At 45.7% G+C, this 17,120-nt stretch overlaps 1 protein-coding gene across 6 annotated transcripts in view; it reads left to right on the top strand.

Annotated features, from left to right (window-relative positions):
* Nucleotides 1–16,592, top strand: part of FHIT (fragile histidine triad diadenosine triphosphatase) — a 1,035,351-nt gene extending 1,018,759 nt beyond the window's left edge. For all 6 annotated transcript variants that reach the window (XM_083426851.1, XM_083426850.1, XM_083426849.1 and 3 more), the window contains 2 exons: nt 4,616–4,726; nt 16,284–16,592. In XM_083426851.1, the coding sequence (XP_083282977.1) occupies nt 4,616–4,717 (102 nt within the window). In that variant the 3' untranslated portion in view covers nt 4,718–4,726; nt 16,284–16,592. The remainder of the gene's footprint in view (nt 1–4,615; nt 4,727–16,283) is intronic.
* The last annotated feature ends 528 nt before the right edge of the window (nt 16,593–17,120 follow it).

Raw genomic sequence — 17,120 nt, 5'->3', positions numbered from 1 at the left:
CCTTTTCTATAGTGACGGGGTATAGTTTGCCTAATTCACACTTTGTGGAATGGCACACCAATGCTGAAATGCATCCACACTTCTGGGAGTTCTGTGATGCAGTTCTGCAACCCCAAAAACATCTCTACAAAAACGTGTTTCTTAGGAGAAAGTGTGCATGAATATGCAGGGCCTGGTTCAGCGTTCTCTGCTGCATGAGCTTAAAGCTGAAAATAATGTTTGTGCAGTATGAAATCCCATGCACAGCTGTGCTAGCGGAAGATTGCTGTGCAACCAGTTGTGCAGCAGGAAGTATGGGGGCTGTAGCAATCTGTTGCATAACCAGCCACAAGAACCATGCTCGCTCCCTGTGGCTTTCTCTTGTGTAACCTATTCGGCCAGCACAAGCCATTCCACAAGTGCAATTTGTACACAGCTAAGGAACTTTAACGTAGTTCTACATTGAATTCTCCTACTTACCGGTACATTTGTTAAAACGATGCATTAAAATTCATTGTGTTAGGGGAAATGGCTTGCAAAAGTGCTCTTTTGGAAGGAAAGGCAGAATACACCCACCAACCCACCATATTTTTCCGTGCATTACAGGCCCCCATGTATAAGGTTGCCCAGAGTTGTTGAGCTTTTTTTTGGGGGGGGGGTGACGAAAATCTCTCACCCACCTGACCGACACTACCAATAGCACACGTCACCAAAGCCACCAATCGTCTGACCAATCTCCGCCAGAACCCGCCAATTGCCCGCCCAATTGTCGCAGTGGCAGCCAATCGCCAGCAGCCCTTGCTGCACCCAGAAATCACCCGCACAATCACCACTGACAATCTCCTGCTCACGGCTGCAACCAGTCGCCCGTCCCCCCTATGCATTATCCGTGTATAAGAGGACCCCCATTAAATTATTATTATAATAATAAAAACATCGTCTTATATACGGAAAAAATATGGTATATATCTTGGCAAAATTCTGAACAAAAATGTGTATATTGAGCACTAGTAATGTGCAGTAGAATGCTGATGATTTTCCATGAGGACTTTAACAAATTGCAGACGGATGTGGAAATGTGGTGCAGAGGATAGGAATGGTGTTCTCTGCTTCCAAGTGTTGGATGTCACCCACCAACCCACATAGTAGCTATAAATTTGCATCTGGATGGAGTGAAAGTAGCCACTTGGTAGAATACGTGATCCTGCAGCCATTCATGATGCATATAGATGCTCCCATATCAAATAAGAACAGAATCAGAAGCTCCCCATTTTCTGATGTCTGGGTTGGGGACTGGGCTCATCAAGACTGATGTGGTCTTGGGATGAAGCTAGTGAGCCCCAATAAGGGGACTCACCTTGCCCCAGGTAAGACCTGGGGCAACTCTTAGGTGCTTTCAGGTAAAGGTAAAGGGACCCCTGACCATTAGGTCCAGTCGTGACCGACTCTGGGGTTGCGGCGCTCATCTGGCTTTACTGGGCCAAGGGAGCCAGTGTACAGCTTCCAGGTCATGTGGCCAGCATGACTAAGCCACTTCTGGCAAACCAGAGCAACACACAGAAACACCATTTACCTTCCCACCGGAGTGGTACCTATTTATCTACTTGCACTTTGACGTGCTTTCGAACTGCTAGGTTGGTAGGAGCAGGGACCGAGCAACGGGAGCTCACCCCGTCATGAGGATTCGAACTGCTGATCTTCTGATTGGCAAGTCCCACAGCACATCAGTTAAATGTATATTTTCACCCAGGGCTTCATCTGGTTGTTATTGTTTGAACTCGCCCTTTGTGTTTTTCATCTCCTGATTGCATGAGGCAGTTCTAGGTTTTAAATTGTGACTGTCAGACGCTTTGGTAGCAATATGATCAGAAAAGCAGTATATAAATTGGATGGATAAATAAATAATACAAGGTCTCCTCCAACCATTCAAGTCTGGAAATCAAAGCTGCATACAAAGTGCTGAGCAATCTGAAAGTATATATATATATATATATATATATATATTTGCTTTCGTAGATTTTCACGGGTACAGGAATGCAGGTTTTGGTGTCCTCGGGTGTCTTCCCGTGTAAAAGTTGGGGTGTCTAGGCGACGTTTCGACGAGGTCTCACTCGTCATCTTCAGGCTGGTGCTTTCGGCTTCTTGTTACTGGAACAGAGCAGGATCTCAGTGTTTGAGTTCCTATAAATACTGTTGAGGAGGTGTGGTGTATAGCCTCCAATGTTCTGGGCAGAGAGGAGGTTCCCAGGCTAGTGTGCCTTTTCTTCTTTTGTTCCTTAATTACTTGAGGGATATCTTGAGTGATTTCTTGAGTGATTTCCTGAATCCCACTTAGGTGGGTCATTAGGTGTGGATTAGTTGCTAAAGCCTTCGTGTCAAACCAGGGTGGCACCTCCGGATGCTGCACCCCCCTGCAATCCCTACACAGATCTGGCTGGCACAGGCCACAAAACCACAGCTCGCCCCTATACACGAAGCCAAGCCAGAGCACAACCAAGTGCAGTACAGCCATCTTCTCAGAAAAACTCTTCACAAAGTTCAAGAGTTCAAGACACGAAGGCTTTAGCAACTAATCCACACCTAATGACCCACCTAAGTGGGATTCAGGAAATCACTCAAGAAATCACTCAAGATATCCCTCAAGTAATTAAGGAACAAAAGAAGAAAAGGCACACTAGCCTGGGAACCTCCTCTCTGCCCAGAACATTGGAGGCTATACACCACACCTCCTCAACAGTATTTATAGGAACTCAAACACTGAGATCCTGCTCTGTTCCAGTAACAAGAAGCCGAAAGCACCAGCCTGAAGATGACGAGTGAGACCTCGTCGAAACGTCGCCTAGACACCCCAACTTTTACACGGGAAGACACCCGAGGACACCAAAACCTGCATATATATATATATATATATATATATATATAATTAACCAGCCTACTGTATTTCCTTGCCACACAGCACAAATATATAAACACACTCTTTCCAAGATGGGCCCTTCTTTGAGCAGATGCTTACTGAGGTCTGACTTCTTGAGTTTCCTGATTAATTACCCTCCTCTTTTAGCTTGAGCAGAATAAGCACCGACTGTCACTTTTGATCTCTTATAAACAGTGAGGCTTCTTGAATATTTCTTTTTGCAAAAAAGAAGGGGGGGGAGGGATTCATTTCCTCACCCGTTGTCTCCCAGTGTGACATTCTACCCCACCTGACAATGGGGTCTCGTGTTATTTTATTAAAATCAAGAGTGCTACAGAATGGCATACTTTTCTCGTCTTCTTTCAGGCTGCAAGCCCTTGAGGAAGGCACAATGCGGTTGAATAACTGATTCAGATGAAGAGGGTCTCTCTCTCTCTCTCTCTCTCTCTCTCTGTGTGTGTGTGTGTGTGTGTGTATCTCTGCTTCTCATTCTTTACAGCAAGAACGGCACATTTCAGAAATGCACACTATTACTGCTGCCTCCCAAATCTAGTGCTGGATGTGGCTTTGATAGGCCTGTGTGTTCTGAGACGCTTCAACATACCTAGATATCATAGGGGAAGGAAAGGACTATAAGGCCAGCGCTGGGTTCAAAGGTTCCTCTGCAAAGGTGGCCCCCTCCTTACACTGGTGGGCCACAGGTCAACACTACAAATTTTCCACAGTGCTGCAGACTGATGCTATGTCAGGTTCTTCAGAGAATTATGGGAAATTCAATAAAGCAGGCAGCTCCCAGACTCAGCTGCCAGTCTGTGGAGGGCAGGGCAGGCCATTTTCAGCAGCACTGATCCCTGGCAGGGATCTTGGGCCAGGGAAAATAAAAAACATGAGGAAAACATGCTTTGCAAAACTGTATATGAGGCAAAACAGCACACAAAGCTGTTTAAATTTGACGAAATTGACACGAATGTGCTGATAAATCTTCATGAAGGCTTTTAAAAAAGCAAACTGATGTGGAAAACTAGAAAACTTGGGAAGGGTGTGGAACAGGCCTGGTGAGGGGTGTGGCCTGAGGGCCAGGTGGAAAGACTTTGAGGGCCACGTTCAGTTCCTGGGCCTGAAGTTCCCCAGCCAGATTTTTTTTGGGGGGGGGGGTTAGAAATAATAAATTATTATTATAAATTATTATTGAAATGTGTATACATTGCTAAGATGCAAGGGAACTGAAGGCAAGCTGGTTGTTGTTGTTGTTTAGTCATTTAGTCATGTCCGACTCTTCGTGACCCCATGGACCAGAGCACGCCAGGCACTTCTGTCTTCCACTGGAGTAAGGAATGAGATCGAATTTATGGAACGATATTCATTCCTTCTTGTGCATGAGCCCCATTGCTTGTTTAGCCAAAATGGCATGACCCGTGCCCGTGAGCAAGATATCTGACAGATGAGGTGCCCAATGAGGTGTGAGAGTTGGTCAGTAGCCAAAGAATAATTGCTGGTTGTTGCCAGGGAAGGAGTTCTTGAGAGGAATAGAAAACCGGAGGAAAGAAGGGATAGAACTGTTATGGAACCGAGTGGGCAATCTGCTCATCCCTCTTCATAACATTTGCAGACCCTCGCGTCTCTTGTCCAGTTCTGCTACCATCCCCACCTGCAATGTCCTTGAAAAGGAGTCTCCAGGTAGCACCAATTAACCTTATTCTTCATCTTGCCATCCCTCCCCAGCTCCAGCGTCACGATAAAGAGGCGGAGGATTCCCCCAGCAAGTGGAGATCTGATGACGAAATGGCCGTGGAAGCAGCAAGCCTCGATAAGTATTTTAAGTGAAAACATGAGGTAATTATCCGGCCGAGGACTGGTGTAAACCTTTTGTTTATACAGCACCTTACATATCCCAGAATTATAAGGTTACGATCCCTAGGATTCTGCAGGTGGATCGTGTGAGATGCTCTAATGAACAGCAGCTCACATGATTTTCACCCTCTTGCCTTGGCCTTTTCCCCAATCCCCCTCATATATACAGTAAGGTATGGAAGATGGAAATAGATGTGTTATGCAGCCTGCCTGTTCCCCTTCAACTAGTCTGCTGCCCTCAGGGGTTATGGAGGAGGCCTACTGATCAGAAGTGTTGAGCGTTAGGCTGGCTGGTTCTGTACATGAAACTGTCCTTTGCCTCAGGCAGCAAAATGTCTTGGGTCTGGCCCTGTGTGAGATACTGCACCTCTCCGTCCCCAGGCTTTCTGCCATGACAGAACACTCCAACCTTTGCGCTGTGATAACATCACACCCTGTGACTTCAAGTTTTTGTCGTAGGGCTGTTGCTCTGGCATCACCGCCACCGCACCAGCTTTCGTTTAATGGGTTTCCCATCTCTGAAATCTTCATTCTGATTCCCACTTTCAGAACAGACCCGCTGCAAAGCTCAGCGCTCTGCTCCGGAAAAGAATGACATTTTAAAAGGCAAGGCCGTTCGTCAGTAAGGCCTCTGAAAAGTGCATCGCTTTCATGTCCTTCCTTTGGACCCAAAGGGCAGACTATCCTATAGAAACGGATTGGCCCCCTGAGACCAGTCTGTGATGCAGCGAGATGGACAGAGACATGATGACAGCCGGGCTGTTCTTTCATTTCTCTGGCACTTTTCAAGACATTTCATATTTCTTCTTCAAGGAAGCCCCAAAAGAGGGGGTGATAAATGTATCACCAGGGTGGTTTCGTTTTTGACAGTCCAATTTAGGAGGATCCTCTGGCTAAATTTCACGAGCCATTTGCCTGTTTTGCTGCAGAGTCCAGAACATCGGCAGCATGTCCTGAGCCGTTAGGTATTCTTCAGTTTGTTGAACCCTCTTCATTAGACGACTCTTTGCGCACTGTTGCTCCCTCTCTCATAATGTATGCACTCTCCAGTGGAATATGCCAGGGTTGTACAAAGGTTATTGTCCCTTGAGGGCAGACTGGTGGACCCCTCAAACTCCTGCCGCAACATGCATGCTTCCAGAATGATCTCAGTGCTCTGGTTACGGCAGTTCCCATCCCTCGTGGCTAATTAAATATAGCCACTGGGGTACCCTTTATCAAGAGAGATGAGAGTTAAGGGGAGTGCAACCTTACACCTTCTCCTCCGTCTCTCGGCAGTTTTAAAAGTCAACAGCCATGGTGTCTGTTGAATAGTGGGTAGACATGGCAGACGACACAGCGATTTCTCCAAAGCAGCTCTTTATTTTGTAAGCTGGAACAGAACTGAACAGCAAACAGCTCAGCCGGCCTGCTTTTATAGGCAGCCGGCTGTCAACATTGTAGCAACAACAACCCACGGTTTGCCGCCTAAAATAACTGACGTGGACCTGAGTGAAAACTATCTACAGTATCCCCCTGTTGGCCCAGGGTGAGAACTTCAGTACATAACAGTGTCCTTCTGGATCAGCTCTGTGGGATGGGTACTGAAGACAGTCATTTCTTTCCTGCCTCCAGGGCTGGGGCCAAAGAGTAGCACAGGAGGAGTGTTCTTTGGCCCCCTAGCAATTTTGCTATTGGCTTTCTCAGGTCACATTGTTATTATTTCTCAGGTTTCAGTGAATTCCGATTCCCCCTCCCCTCTTGCAGCAGACAGCCAAGAAAGTAGACAAGGAAGCTCTTACTGAGTCTTCATTCAATACAGTGGTACCTCAGGTTACATACAGGTTGCAGACACTTCAGGTTACAGACTCCGCTAACCCAGAAATAATACCTCGGGTTAAGAACTTTGCTTCAGGATGAGAACAGAAATTGTGCTCCGGCGGCGCAGTGCTTCAGGTTAAGAACAGTTTCAGGTTAAGAATGGACCTCCGGAATGAATTAAGTACTTAACCTGAGGTACCACTGTAATCACAGTGAGAGGTCTCTGTATGCTGCTACTAGGTTAATGGCATTGCTCCAAGTGAGCTCCTCCCACTCTCATCCTAGCAAAAGCACTTCCCCTTACGGCGTCCGCCAGAGGCTAATTGTCTTTGATTCCTTTGCTCTTCCACTTTCAATGCACGCCAGGTTCTGGGTGGGTGGGTCAGAAATGCTCTCCAGTGATTACGTGCTGCTCTGTCTCTGTCTCCCCCTTCTCCTCTCCCAACTCTTCTGTTCACCTGTCTCTGAGCTGTGACCTTCCTCAAACCACTGCTGCAATTCAATACTTCCTCTTCCCTGGAAAGTTCAGGAAGGGGAGTTGGTCTCCACCATTCCTCTTCAGTCTCATCCCCCTCAGTCCAGTCCCTGACATCATCATCATCATCATTTATACCCCACCTTTTCCCTCCAATGAGCTCAAGGTAGTGTACATGATTCTCCTCCTCATTTAATCCCCACCACAGCACTGTGAGGTAGGATGGGCTGAGAGACAGTGAGCATCATGGCCAAGCGGAGATTTGAACCCTGGTCTCCCAGGTCTTACTCCAGCATGTTAACCACTACACCATGCTTGCTCAGTATTACACTCAATACCATTTCACAGTTACATGAAGTCACTGGGAGCAGTCATTAAGGGATTTGGAACGTGGTGACATCAGCATACTGACGACACACAACGTTGTTTCTCCATAACATCTGAAATCAGTTGTTACTGTATAGTCAGCTGCTTAATAAATAAATAAATAAATAGGAAGATCAAAGTGACTTTCCAAAACGAATAGTTATGGCTGTGCAGGGACTGGGGGACAGTGGTGGGTTGGATGAGAATCCTGGTTGTGAGAGAGAGAGAAAAGTTCAGGAAATAGGTCATTTTCCTGTTCTGGAAGAAGTTCTGAAGAAGCAGGTACATAGCTTTGGGTGTGTCTAGATAAGGCATAGGCAAACACGGCCCTCCAGATGTTTTTGGTTACAACTCCCATGATCCCTAGCCAACAGGACCAGTGGTCAGGGATGATGGGAGTTGTAGTCCCAAAACATCTGGAGGGCCGAATTTGCCTATGCCTATTCTAGATCCATCTCTGCCTTTGGAAGCCCAAATGACCCTTACAGAACTATGATTTTCAGAGTTTGCTGGGAAGAGGGGTTAATCATTAAAACCACTTTGTAGAATTGTAGTTCTCTGAGGGGGTAGTGGTGTCTCCTAGCAACTCTCAGCCCCCTTAACAAACTACAGATCCCAGAATTCTTTGGAGGAAGCCGTGTTATCATCATGCTTTAAATGTATGGCGTGAATGTGGCCTAAGCCAGGCAAGGGAACATCCTATGTTGAGAGAATAATGCACATGATTCTAAACTGTGCAGCATGAAGCCTGCTTAGAAAAGGGTCATAGCTGACTTTGCAACTAAATGTTTCAGCCAGGTTTCCTTCCTCCTTTGTTGCCAGGGGTCCTCACCCTGTGATTTCCCCCATCTCTGCCCTCTTTCATTGGTTGTTGCTAAAGCTTCTGGAGGGCAGCTGCTTTGGACGGTGAAGGTATTGGAGAGAACGAAACACAGGGCTTATCCATACTTACATTTTGCCCCCCTTTTCCCAGGCACAAGTTTGCCCTTTAAAGCTCCATATCTCAGTGCTACCTTTTACAGAAAGCTAAACCACAGAGCCTAGGACTTGCCGATCAGAAGGTCGGCGGTTCGAATCCCTGCAACGGGGTGAGCTCCCGTTGCTCGGTCCCAGTTCCTGCCAACCTAGCAGTTTGAAAGCATGTCAAAGTGCAAGTAGATAAATAGGTACCGCTCCAGCGGGAAGGTAAACGGCGTTTCCGTGCACTGCTCTGGTTCGCCAGAAGTGGCTTAGTCATGCTGGCCACATGACCCGGAAGCTGTACGCCAGCTCCCTCAGCCAATAAAGTGAGATGAGCGCTGCAACCCCAGAGTGGGTCACGACTAGACCTAACGGTCAGGGGTCCCTTTACCTTTACCTTTAAGTGTGGATAAGCCCAAGGCCCTGTGGTTTCTGGTGTCTTTCCCCATGTCTGCCTAGCCTAAGATACCGCCTCCGACCCCCCAGACTAAAACTGGTTTCAGTCCATCTCTTGCAATGAACACCACTAGTGATGGGCTATAGTACATCACTATAAAATTCAGAATCAGCGTTGGCACAAATTGCACATGCAGGGCTTCACAGAGAGGGGGAAAATGGGAGAATTAAGTGCTTCTTTATTATATTCAAATGACTCCTCCCTCCCCCGTTGCTCATATTAATGGGAAAGAAAGCAATCTGCAGTTCCTCAAGACCTTCTTGACCTGGAAGGCTTTGTAAGTGCTGGCGCTTGAATGTGTTAATGGGAGGAAAGAGAAATTGCAATTGAGAGAAGGTTTGGGATATATATATATATATATAATTACAATGTGATTTCTCATTTTGTGATCCCATTGTTCACAGCGAAAGCTTGTTAAATAAGTGGCACAATTGGCCGGCTAATCTGGCCCTGTTGAGCTGACCCTGTAAGGCCAATAACTGTATGGGAAGATAACTTGCTCTTAGTCAGCGTCAGAACTGCATGACAGGAACGTTGCAAATCATCAATGAAAGATGGGTACCTAGCAGATTAAGTTGGAGGGGGGGCAGCTATTGCTTTGGGAGCAACAAATAAGTCTCTTTCCTGCTTTCTGACATTACTCGGCTGGTTGGCTACTGTGAGAACAGGATGCTGGAATAGATGGGCCATAATAATAATAATAATAATAATAATAATAATAATAATTTCTTATTTATACCCCGCCCATCTGGCTGGGCTACCCCAGCCACTCTGGGTGATGTGCAGCGTAAATTAATAATGCAGAGCTCTTAATTGAATAAAAGCTTTACTGAGTTAAAATAAACTTCTTCATAAACAACATGGTTCCAAACAGTTTGACTGAGATTGCATACTGACTCTGTTCACAACTGAAACAGACAGACTCTCACATCTTACAGAGAGCACAAAGAGAAACTGGCTGCTAAGTCACATGTCAGAGTGACTCAACAGTTAGCAGTTAGGCCTGAATAACTTTGGTGCACTTGTTGTTTAGTCGTTTAGTCGTGCCCGACTCTTCGTGACCCCATGGACCAGAGCACGCCAGGCACTCCTGTCTTCCACTGAATAACTTTAGTAGGCCCAAATGACTGTGCAGTCCCGGCACTTCCCAACCTGCTTTGCTGCTTCTGCTCTCATGTGTCTTTGTCACATGACACTGGGTGGCTTCCAACAAAATTGGCATGATCCAGCATGATCCAGCCTGACACTCAACTTTTTCTTTTAAAGAAAAATGTTGCATCAAGCTTGGAAGCTTTGCTATTGTACAGTACTTCACACATGTGTGTGCACACGCAGGGCTAGGTGAGCTTGTCTATGCTTGCAGGAGACAAACGATTAAACAATTGTTAAGATATTAAAAGGGTATACCAAGGGAGTTTAAGTTTGGGTCCCTAGTGATGTCACAGATACTATCCAATAGGTAGCTGCGACACTGGCAGTGTATGCAACATTCAAACATGCTTGGGGAGGGGGAGGAGGACTGAGTTTTCATTTCCTCAGTGCTTGGTAATGGATCTTCCTGGCAGGAGAAATGTTACCTTGAGAAAAAAGAACGCTGTTTCAGCTGCCCATCTTTTGCTCACACTGCTACCCAGATCCCATTAGCTGCTGCTTTAGCAACCGGGGTTTAGGGGATCAGGCTGTAAGATACGTAGGACTTAAGGCATTTAAAACTTGGTTGCAAGCCAGCTGCTGCCACCTAGTTCCCATCCGGCCAAAATGTGCAGCTATTATATTTATGATGCATTAAGCCATAAGGCGGCATGTAATTGCCAGCGCTGGCACTTCTGTTGTGCAAACTGATGTGTAAGGTAAGCTCGCATGAGAGGGTCATTTAGAAGGCAGCAGTTAACAGGCCACGTTTACAGCTGCAGACCGCTTTTCAGATGTGTTGCAGATTCCTGGCATTGTGGGAATCGGGCGTCTCATTAGCAAGATAAACGTTTTGATGTTCTCATGTTCCTGCAGTTTTTTAATAATAAAAAAACACACACACACAGAAATTTCTCTCTGATCTGTCAGGGCACTTAATAGAGCCAAAAGGTTCATTCCACTCGAGCAGCAGACACCCCTGACACAATGGAACTTCCTGTTCCCTGCAGCCGTCCAATCTGCTCCAGACGGTTGGGGGAATCATCCAAAGTATATTTGCAGGGGCAGGCATGTGGGGAGAGGAGATGCACATGCACTGAACTCCAATTGTGCCACATTAGACTCAAGCCTTTGAATGGATTGGTTCAATGTAGCCCATGTGAATAGTGTCAGGAGTTCAGCCTACACTTGAGTAGGACCCTGGCAGAGAAACGTGCCTGACTGGCATGTCCTCTCCATCCTGGTCTTTCATTTGGGAGCTTCATAAGCTTTCTTCAGCCCGAACATCATAGCGACCGATGCCAACTGACACCGGCACACTTAGGGATCCACAGAGTTTGTGCATCTTGCGTGACAGACCTCAGCAACTCAGCATTTTGGCTAATCTATTTTATTTACATATAAACACACCCGGAGCACTGCAACATGGCTCCCTCTCTCTCTAGCATCAGACAGCAAAGAGAAAAAGAACAAAGGACAATAGTCCCACTTCACGGAACACAGTGACACAAACATCCTGTCTCCGTCACTTCCCACTCTGTGGAGTCAAAACATATACCGTCATGTGAAAGACAACAATCCCATGACTGCAGTCATAGATCAGGAATTCTAACAAATAGGTGGTGTTCCCCTAACTTCTTAAATTCAGCTTCCAGAGCTTTTCCAGGTGTGTCTACCTTGGAAAAGATGCTTGACAGTTACCTTTCACACATGCACGTGCTCCTGGGATGGTTGGCACCATATGTCCCTGATTTGAAGGATAACACCATAGAGGACCTTGGGAGCATCGTCATCGCGTGCCAGAGCCGCAAAGGGCCTCTCTCTTGCTAGATGCAATCGATCTGCGAGATCCGGCTGCGACTGCACTCAGGAACTGTTTGCATATAATCCTTGCACAAATACGCATTTTGGTAATCAGCTGTGGATTTTGACACACTCCAAGCCTTAAGTGCTATTCATTATATCACCCACTCAGCCAGCCGTAAGAACCATTAATTATGAAGCAGCAACAGCGGCAGCTGACTCCTGCGTGGATCTCCTCCGTTGCGAGAGATGAGAAAGCAAATCTGCTCGCTCCAGAAGAAATATGTTTTCTGAAGGTCACCTTAATAAACAGAACAGAACAAGAACCACATCTGTCAGTAGCACAGAACAGAGACAAAGCGTTTTCTTCCCGTAAGCAGTTTTAATGATGGACTTTTTAAAAATATTTTTTTAAAAAAAACAGTATGGAAAGCGGAGAGTGGAAAACAGCTCTGCATCACATTTCAGGACTAGGTTTCTTCTTTCAAATGAGTTTTCTCACAGTAGTAAGAAACAAGTAAATAAGGAGTAATATTTTCCCGCCCCCTCCTTTTCAAGTGAATTCCAGGGAGATATATTGGCAGAAGGTTTGTAGACAAACAGAACCTGGTGGTGATGAGTGCTATTTGAAATCTTAAAAACTCTACAAGGAACATGCTGAAAGTGAGGGGGTGGGTGGAAAGGAAGGTTGGGATGAGTGGGTGGGAAAATCCAAGCAGAAAATATAAGCGTGTAAGAAAGAAATGCAATTACTTTGTCCAGATAATAATAATAATAATTTCTGTTATGTGTATGGGAACTCTGTTCCCCATAGGACTGGGAAGCATTAATATCTGTCACACTTAGTGCTCTGCCGTGGTGTCTCTGAGTAAAATCCCACCTTCCCACTTTCCCCTCCCAAATCCAGCTCAACGAACATGCAATAACATTAGCTACACAGGAGCACACAATTGTTCAATGGAGAGCTTCCAAACATGACAATCAAACTGTACCTTTCTTCTTATATCTCTGGCATTGCATCTATCTATCTATCTATCTATCTATCTATCTATCTATCATCTATAGGTTTGATCTTCTTAGAGTCCCATGGACTGCAAAAAGATCAAACCTATCCATTCTGAAGGGAATCAGTCCTGAGTGCTAACTGGAAGGACAGATCCTGAAGCTGAGGCTCCAATACTTTGGCCACCACATGAGAAGAGAAGACTCCCTGGAAAAGACCCTGATGTTGGGAAAGATGGAGGGCACAAGGAGAAGGGGACGACAGAGGACGAGATGGTTGGACAGTGTTCTCGAAGCTACCAACATGACTTTGACCAAACTGCGGGAGGCAGTACAAGACAGGAGTGCCTGGCATGCTCTGGTCCATGGGGTCACAAAGAGTCGGACACGACTAAACAACTAAACAACAACAAATAGATATAGATATACCAACTGGCCCAAATGTAAGATGCACCCGCAAATAAGCCACACCTTTAAAATTCGGGGGGGGGGGGAGAATACGCAAATATAAGCTGCTCCCTTAAAATTGGGCTACAGGCTGAAAATCACTGTGGTCGGTAGAATTGTAACTCCCAGCCAATTTAAGCCTTTGATCTTGTAAGCCCGCCAAAGTTCTTCCACAACCACATTGCAGACAGACACATTGGCATAAAAGGTAAAAAAAGAAAAAGAAAGGTAAAGGACCCCTGGATGGTTAAGTCCAGTCAAAGGCGACTATGGGGTGTGGTGCTCATCTCACTTTTCAGGCCAAGGGAGCTGGCATTTGTCCACAGACAGCTTTCCGGGTCATGTGGCCAACATGACTAAACCGCTTCTGGCACAATGGAACACCGTGACGAGTGCCAGAGGGCACGGAAATGCCATTTACCTTCCCACTGCAGTGGTACCTGTTTATCTACTTGCGCTTGTGTGCTTTTGAACTGCTACGTTGGCAGAAGCTGTGACAGAGCAACGGGAGCTCACCCCGTCATGCAGATTCAAACCACCAACCTTCCGATTGGCAAGCCCAAGAGACTCAGTGGTTTAGACCACAGCACCACCCGCTCCCTATTATATAGATATATATAGATAACAATCAAGGAGGGTGAAAAGCAAGGCTGGGGTGTGGCTGGAGAGTGTGTTGGAGTCCTGAGGGCCACTTTGAGAGGCTTGGAGGGCCGCATTTAGCCTACAGGCCTGACATTCCACACCCCTTTAGCATACATTCAGGTCCCACAATGCCTTCTGTGGGAACCATTTGTTAGGCAAACGTTCTCATCAAAAATCTATGATTTCCACTGTTTCCTATGGAAATATTTTTGGTGCTGGATTGGCCAGATCTCTCTCCATAGAAAGAAGAAACCAATCAGCAAAAAGAGAAACAAAGGGGGGTGGGGACAGATTTGACTGCTCTATCCTGCTCTCTGTTTCATCCAATCTTGCCACTCTCTCTATGGTTTCTTCCTGAAAATGGCTGCAGCCGATCAGCAAAACATAAACAAACAAGGAAGTAAGGAAGCCAACTATTGGGATATCTGAATCTGCAAAGCTTCTAGCAAGGTCTGGGCATAATTCTTTACATGCAGATAAGTGAATTTTCAGATAGCGAGCGGGCAGGCCGTGGGACCCGCTTGTATATTTGAAAGAGCTGATGGGGTTGCCTGTTTTCTGCAAGGATGAAACTGCAAGTGGTAATATCATAACTATTGCATGATGGAAAGCCAAGCTGCCTAACAATCCCAAAAACAAACCCTTGTGTTGCAATGAGAACCAGTCACAGAAATATAGGCACAACACGTGGGCTAATAACTATTAAAGCATATACAGTGGTACCTCGCAAGACGAATGCCTCGCAAGACGAAAAACTCGCAAGACGAAAGAGTTTTTTGTTTTTTGAGTTGCTTCGCAAGACAATTTTCCCTATGGGCTTGCTTCGCAAGACGAAAACGTCTTGCGCCTTTTTCTTAAAACCGTCAATGCATTCCTATGGGAAACCGTCAATGCATTTCCTATGGGAAACCGTGCTTCGCAAGACGAAAAATTCACAAGACGAAAACACTCGCAGAACGAATTAATTTCGTCTTGCGAGGCACCACTGTATAATAGAATAATGATATCATTCAAAAGGTAGAAATAAATCTATTAGAGTTCATATATACAATGTAACAGACCAGTGTCGCAGAACGTCAAGCCACGAGTTCAAGATAGACATCAAAGGTCAGTCTCACAATGGTTATTCAAAGGTTTCAACAGAAGACGTCTCAAAAGTAAAGTTTTTCAAAAGTTTCAATGGAACCAAAAGTTTCAACAATCCCAGGCAGATTCCCAGTGGCTGCTGCCACTGCCAGCGCTGGCCACTCTGTTGTGTTGTTATTCTGGGAAAGAAAGGGAACCTGTGGCTCTCCAAATGTTGTTGAACATCCATCAGTCCCAGCCAGCATGGCCAATGCTCAGTCCAACAATATCTGGAGGGTCACAGGTTCCTTGAAGACTGCCTGTGAGGCAAGGAAGAAGGGCTACCCCTATGCTATCCATATAATCAGTTATCAGTAATCAATATATTCATATATGCTCACACATAATCAGGGCTTACAGTATTTTATAATCCATTTTGAATCAAAGGGAAGCTGTGCCTTAGCTAACTGCATACTGCTTGAAACAGAAAAATTAGGAGCCGACCTTTCCCCTACAAACATCTGTGTACCCACAGAGCAGGAAGAGCAAAACCACAAAATCTCCAAATTCCCTGTCCTGTCATAACTAGGGGAGAGGTTAGACAGAGCATCACTGCAAGCAACGGAAAGCAGAACTAGAACTCTGTGCTTGACCAGGAGCTGGAAGCATGGCAAGGAGCTTGCTAATTGGCTAATTTCGCTGGCGATATCGTGACTGCCTCATGGTTGTCTCATGATCTATGATTTGCTGTGATCTGTTCAGGTATAAAGACCTCTGGATGTCTGTCAATCGGGGTCCCAGTTCCTTTTGGAAGAGATTCCAAACTGGGTCCTTATTGCCTGGCAATAAACCTCACCTTCTAATTCTCCATTTGCTGAGTCTGCCTGATCCTTATTGACGCCAAGAGGGTACCAGCTTACCTTCATTGCTTCACCTGAGCATCAAGAACCAACACCAAAACAGTTCAGGCATAATCTATGTGTAGCAGATACTGCTAGTCTGACTTCCTGATATGCATGATGTTATCCCTCACAGCTGGTCACCCACCCTTCAAAGGGGCACTTGCGCACAATGGGACCCTTGAGTGCATGGGACACCTACACACATTCAGCTACTCACATGTAGGTTGGGATGCCAGTGGACTACAACTTTGGGGGCGGACAAGAGGCATGCCTGCACTCAATATTAACCTGCTCTGCATAGATGTCTGAATGCGGCTATCATTTCTACACCCTGCCGATTTCTTTTTCTCCTTCACAATCATGATTCTCTCTTGGATAAATGCTAATGAGAGCTAGCTGATTGCTTAATCTCATAGCTTTCGCCTTGCTCACGTAAGGCACAAAACGTTGCTGCATTTGACAAAACATCTTATTTTTATGTCTAATCAGGCAACTAAGCACCTTTGGCGAAGTCTGGCTGAGGCAGAAGACAATGGAGGAAACCAGAGGCCCTCCCTGCAAACCACCAATCCTTCCTGGACCTAAAGCTCCAGAGATGTCAATATATTCTGCAGAGATGCTGGATTCTTCCACAAGATGCTTTATTGACCCCACCTAAGGGTTGTTTCGGCAAAGATGCTTGATAGTTTGCATATCGCACAGAATGCATTGAAGTTGTTGCTTTAATTTTCTATGGAAATAAAAAATAAAAATAATCTGTTCCTTGGCTGAAAACAAATAAAGCATTAATAAAACAAATAGTTCCTCCGGTTTTTTGTTTTTTTTTTAAGATACCTTTTTATTAGGTATTGTGAAGTTGTGGCCCTCCAGATACTCTTAAGTCTCCAGCTCTGATCACCTATAAGCATTGGACATACTGGCTTGGATTGATAGGAGTTGAAATCCAACTGTACCTGGAAGTCCAAAAGCAAGCCATGCCTGCCCTAGCAGGTGGCTCTGCTGAGTTCTGATCCAGCAGCAAAAGGAGCCCTCCCATTTGTGGAAGGGGCCCTCTGGACATTTGGAGACAATGCAGTTTTAGACTTATAGTGGTACCTTGGGTTAAGTACTTAATTCGTTCCGGAGGTCCGTTCTTAACCTGAAACTGTTCTTAACCTGAAGACCACTTTAGCTAATGGGGCCTCCTGCTGCTGCCACGCCACCAGAGCACAATTTCTGTTCTCATCCTGAAGCAAAGTTCTTAACCCAAGGTACTATTTCTGGGTTAGCAGAGTCTGTAACCTGAAGCGTATGTAACCTGAAGCGTATGTAACCTGAAGTGTATGC

This window comes from Podarcis tiliguerta, assembly GCF_965153285.1.
Source record: "Podarcis tiliguerta genome assembly, chromosome: 2".
Lineage (NCBI taxonomy): Eukaryota > Metazoa > Chordata > Lepidosauria > Squamata > Lacertidae > Podarcis > Podarcis tiliguerta.
The sequence above is the reverse complement of the archived record's forward strand: the minus strand, read 5'-3'. Positions and strand labels throughout refer to the sequence as shown.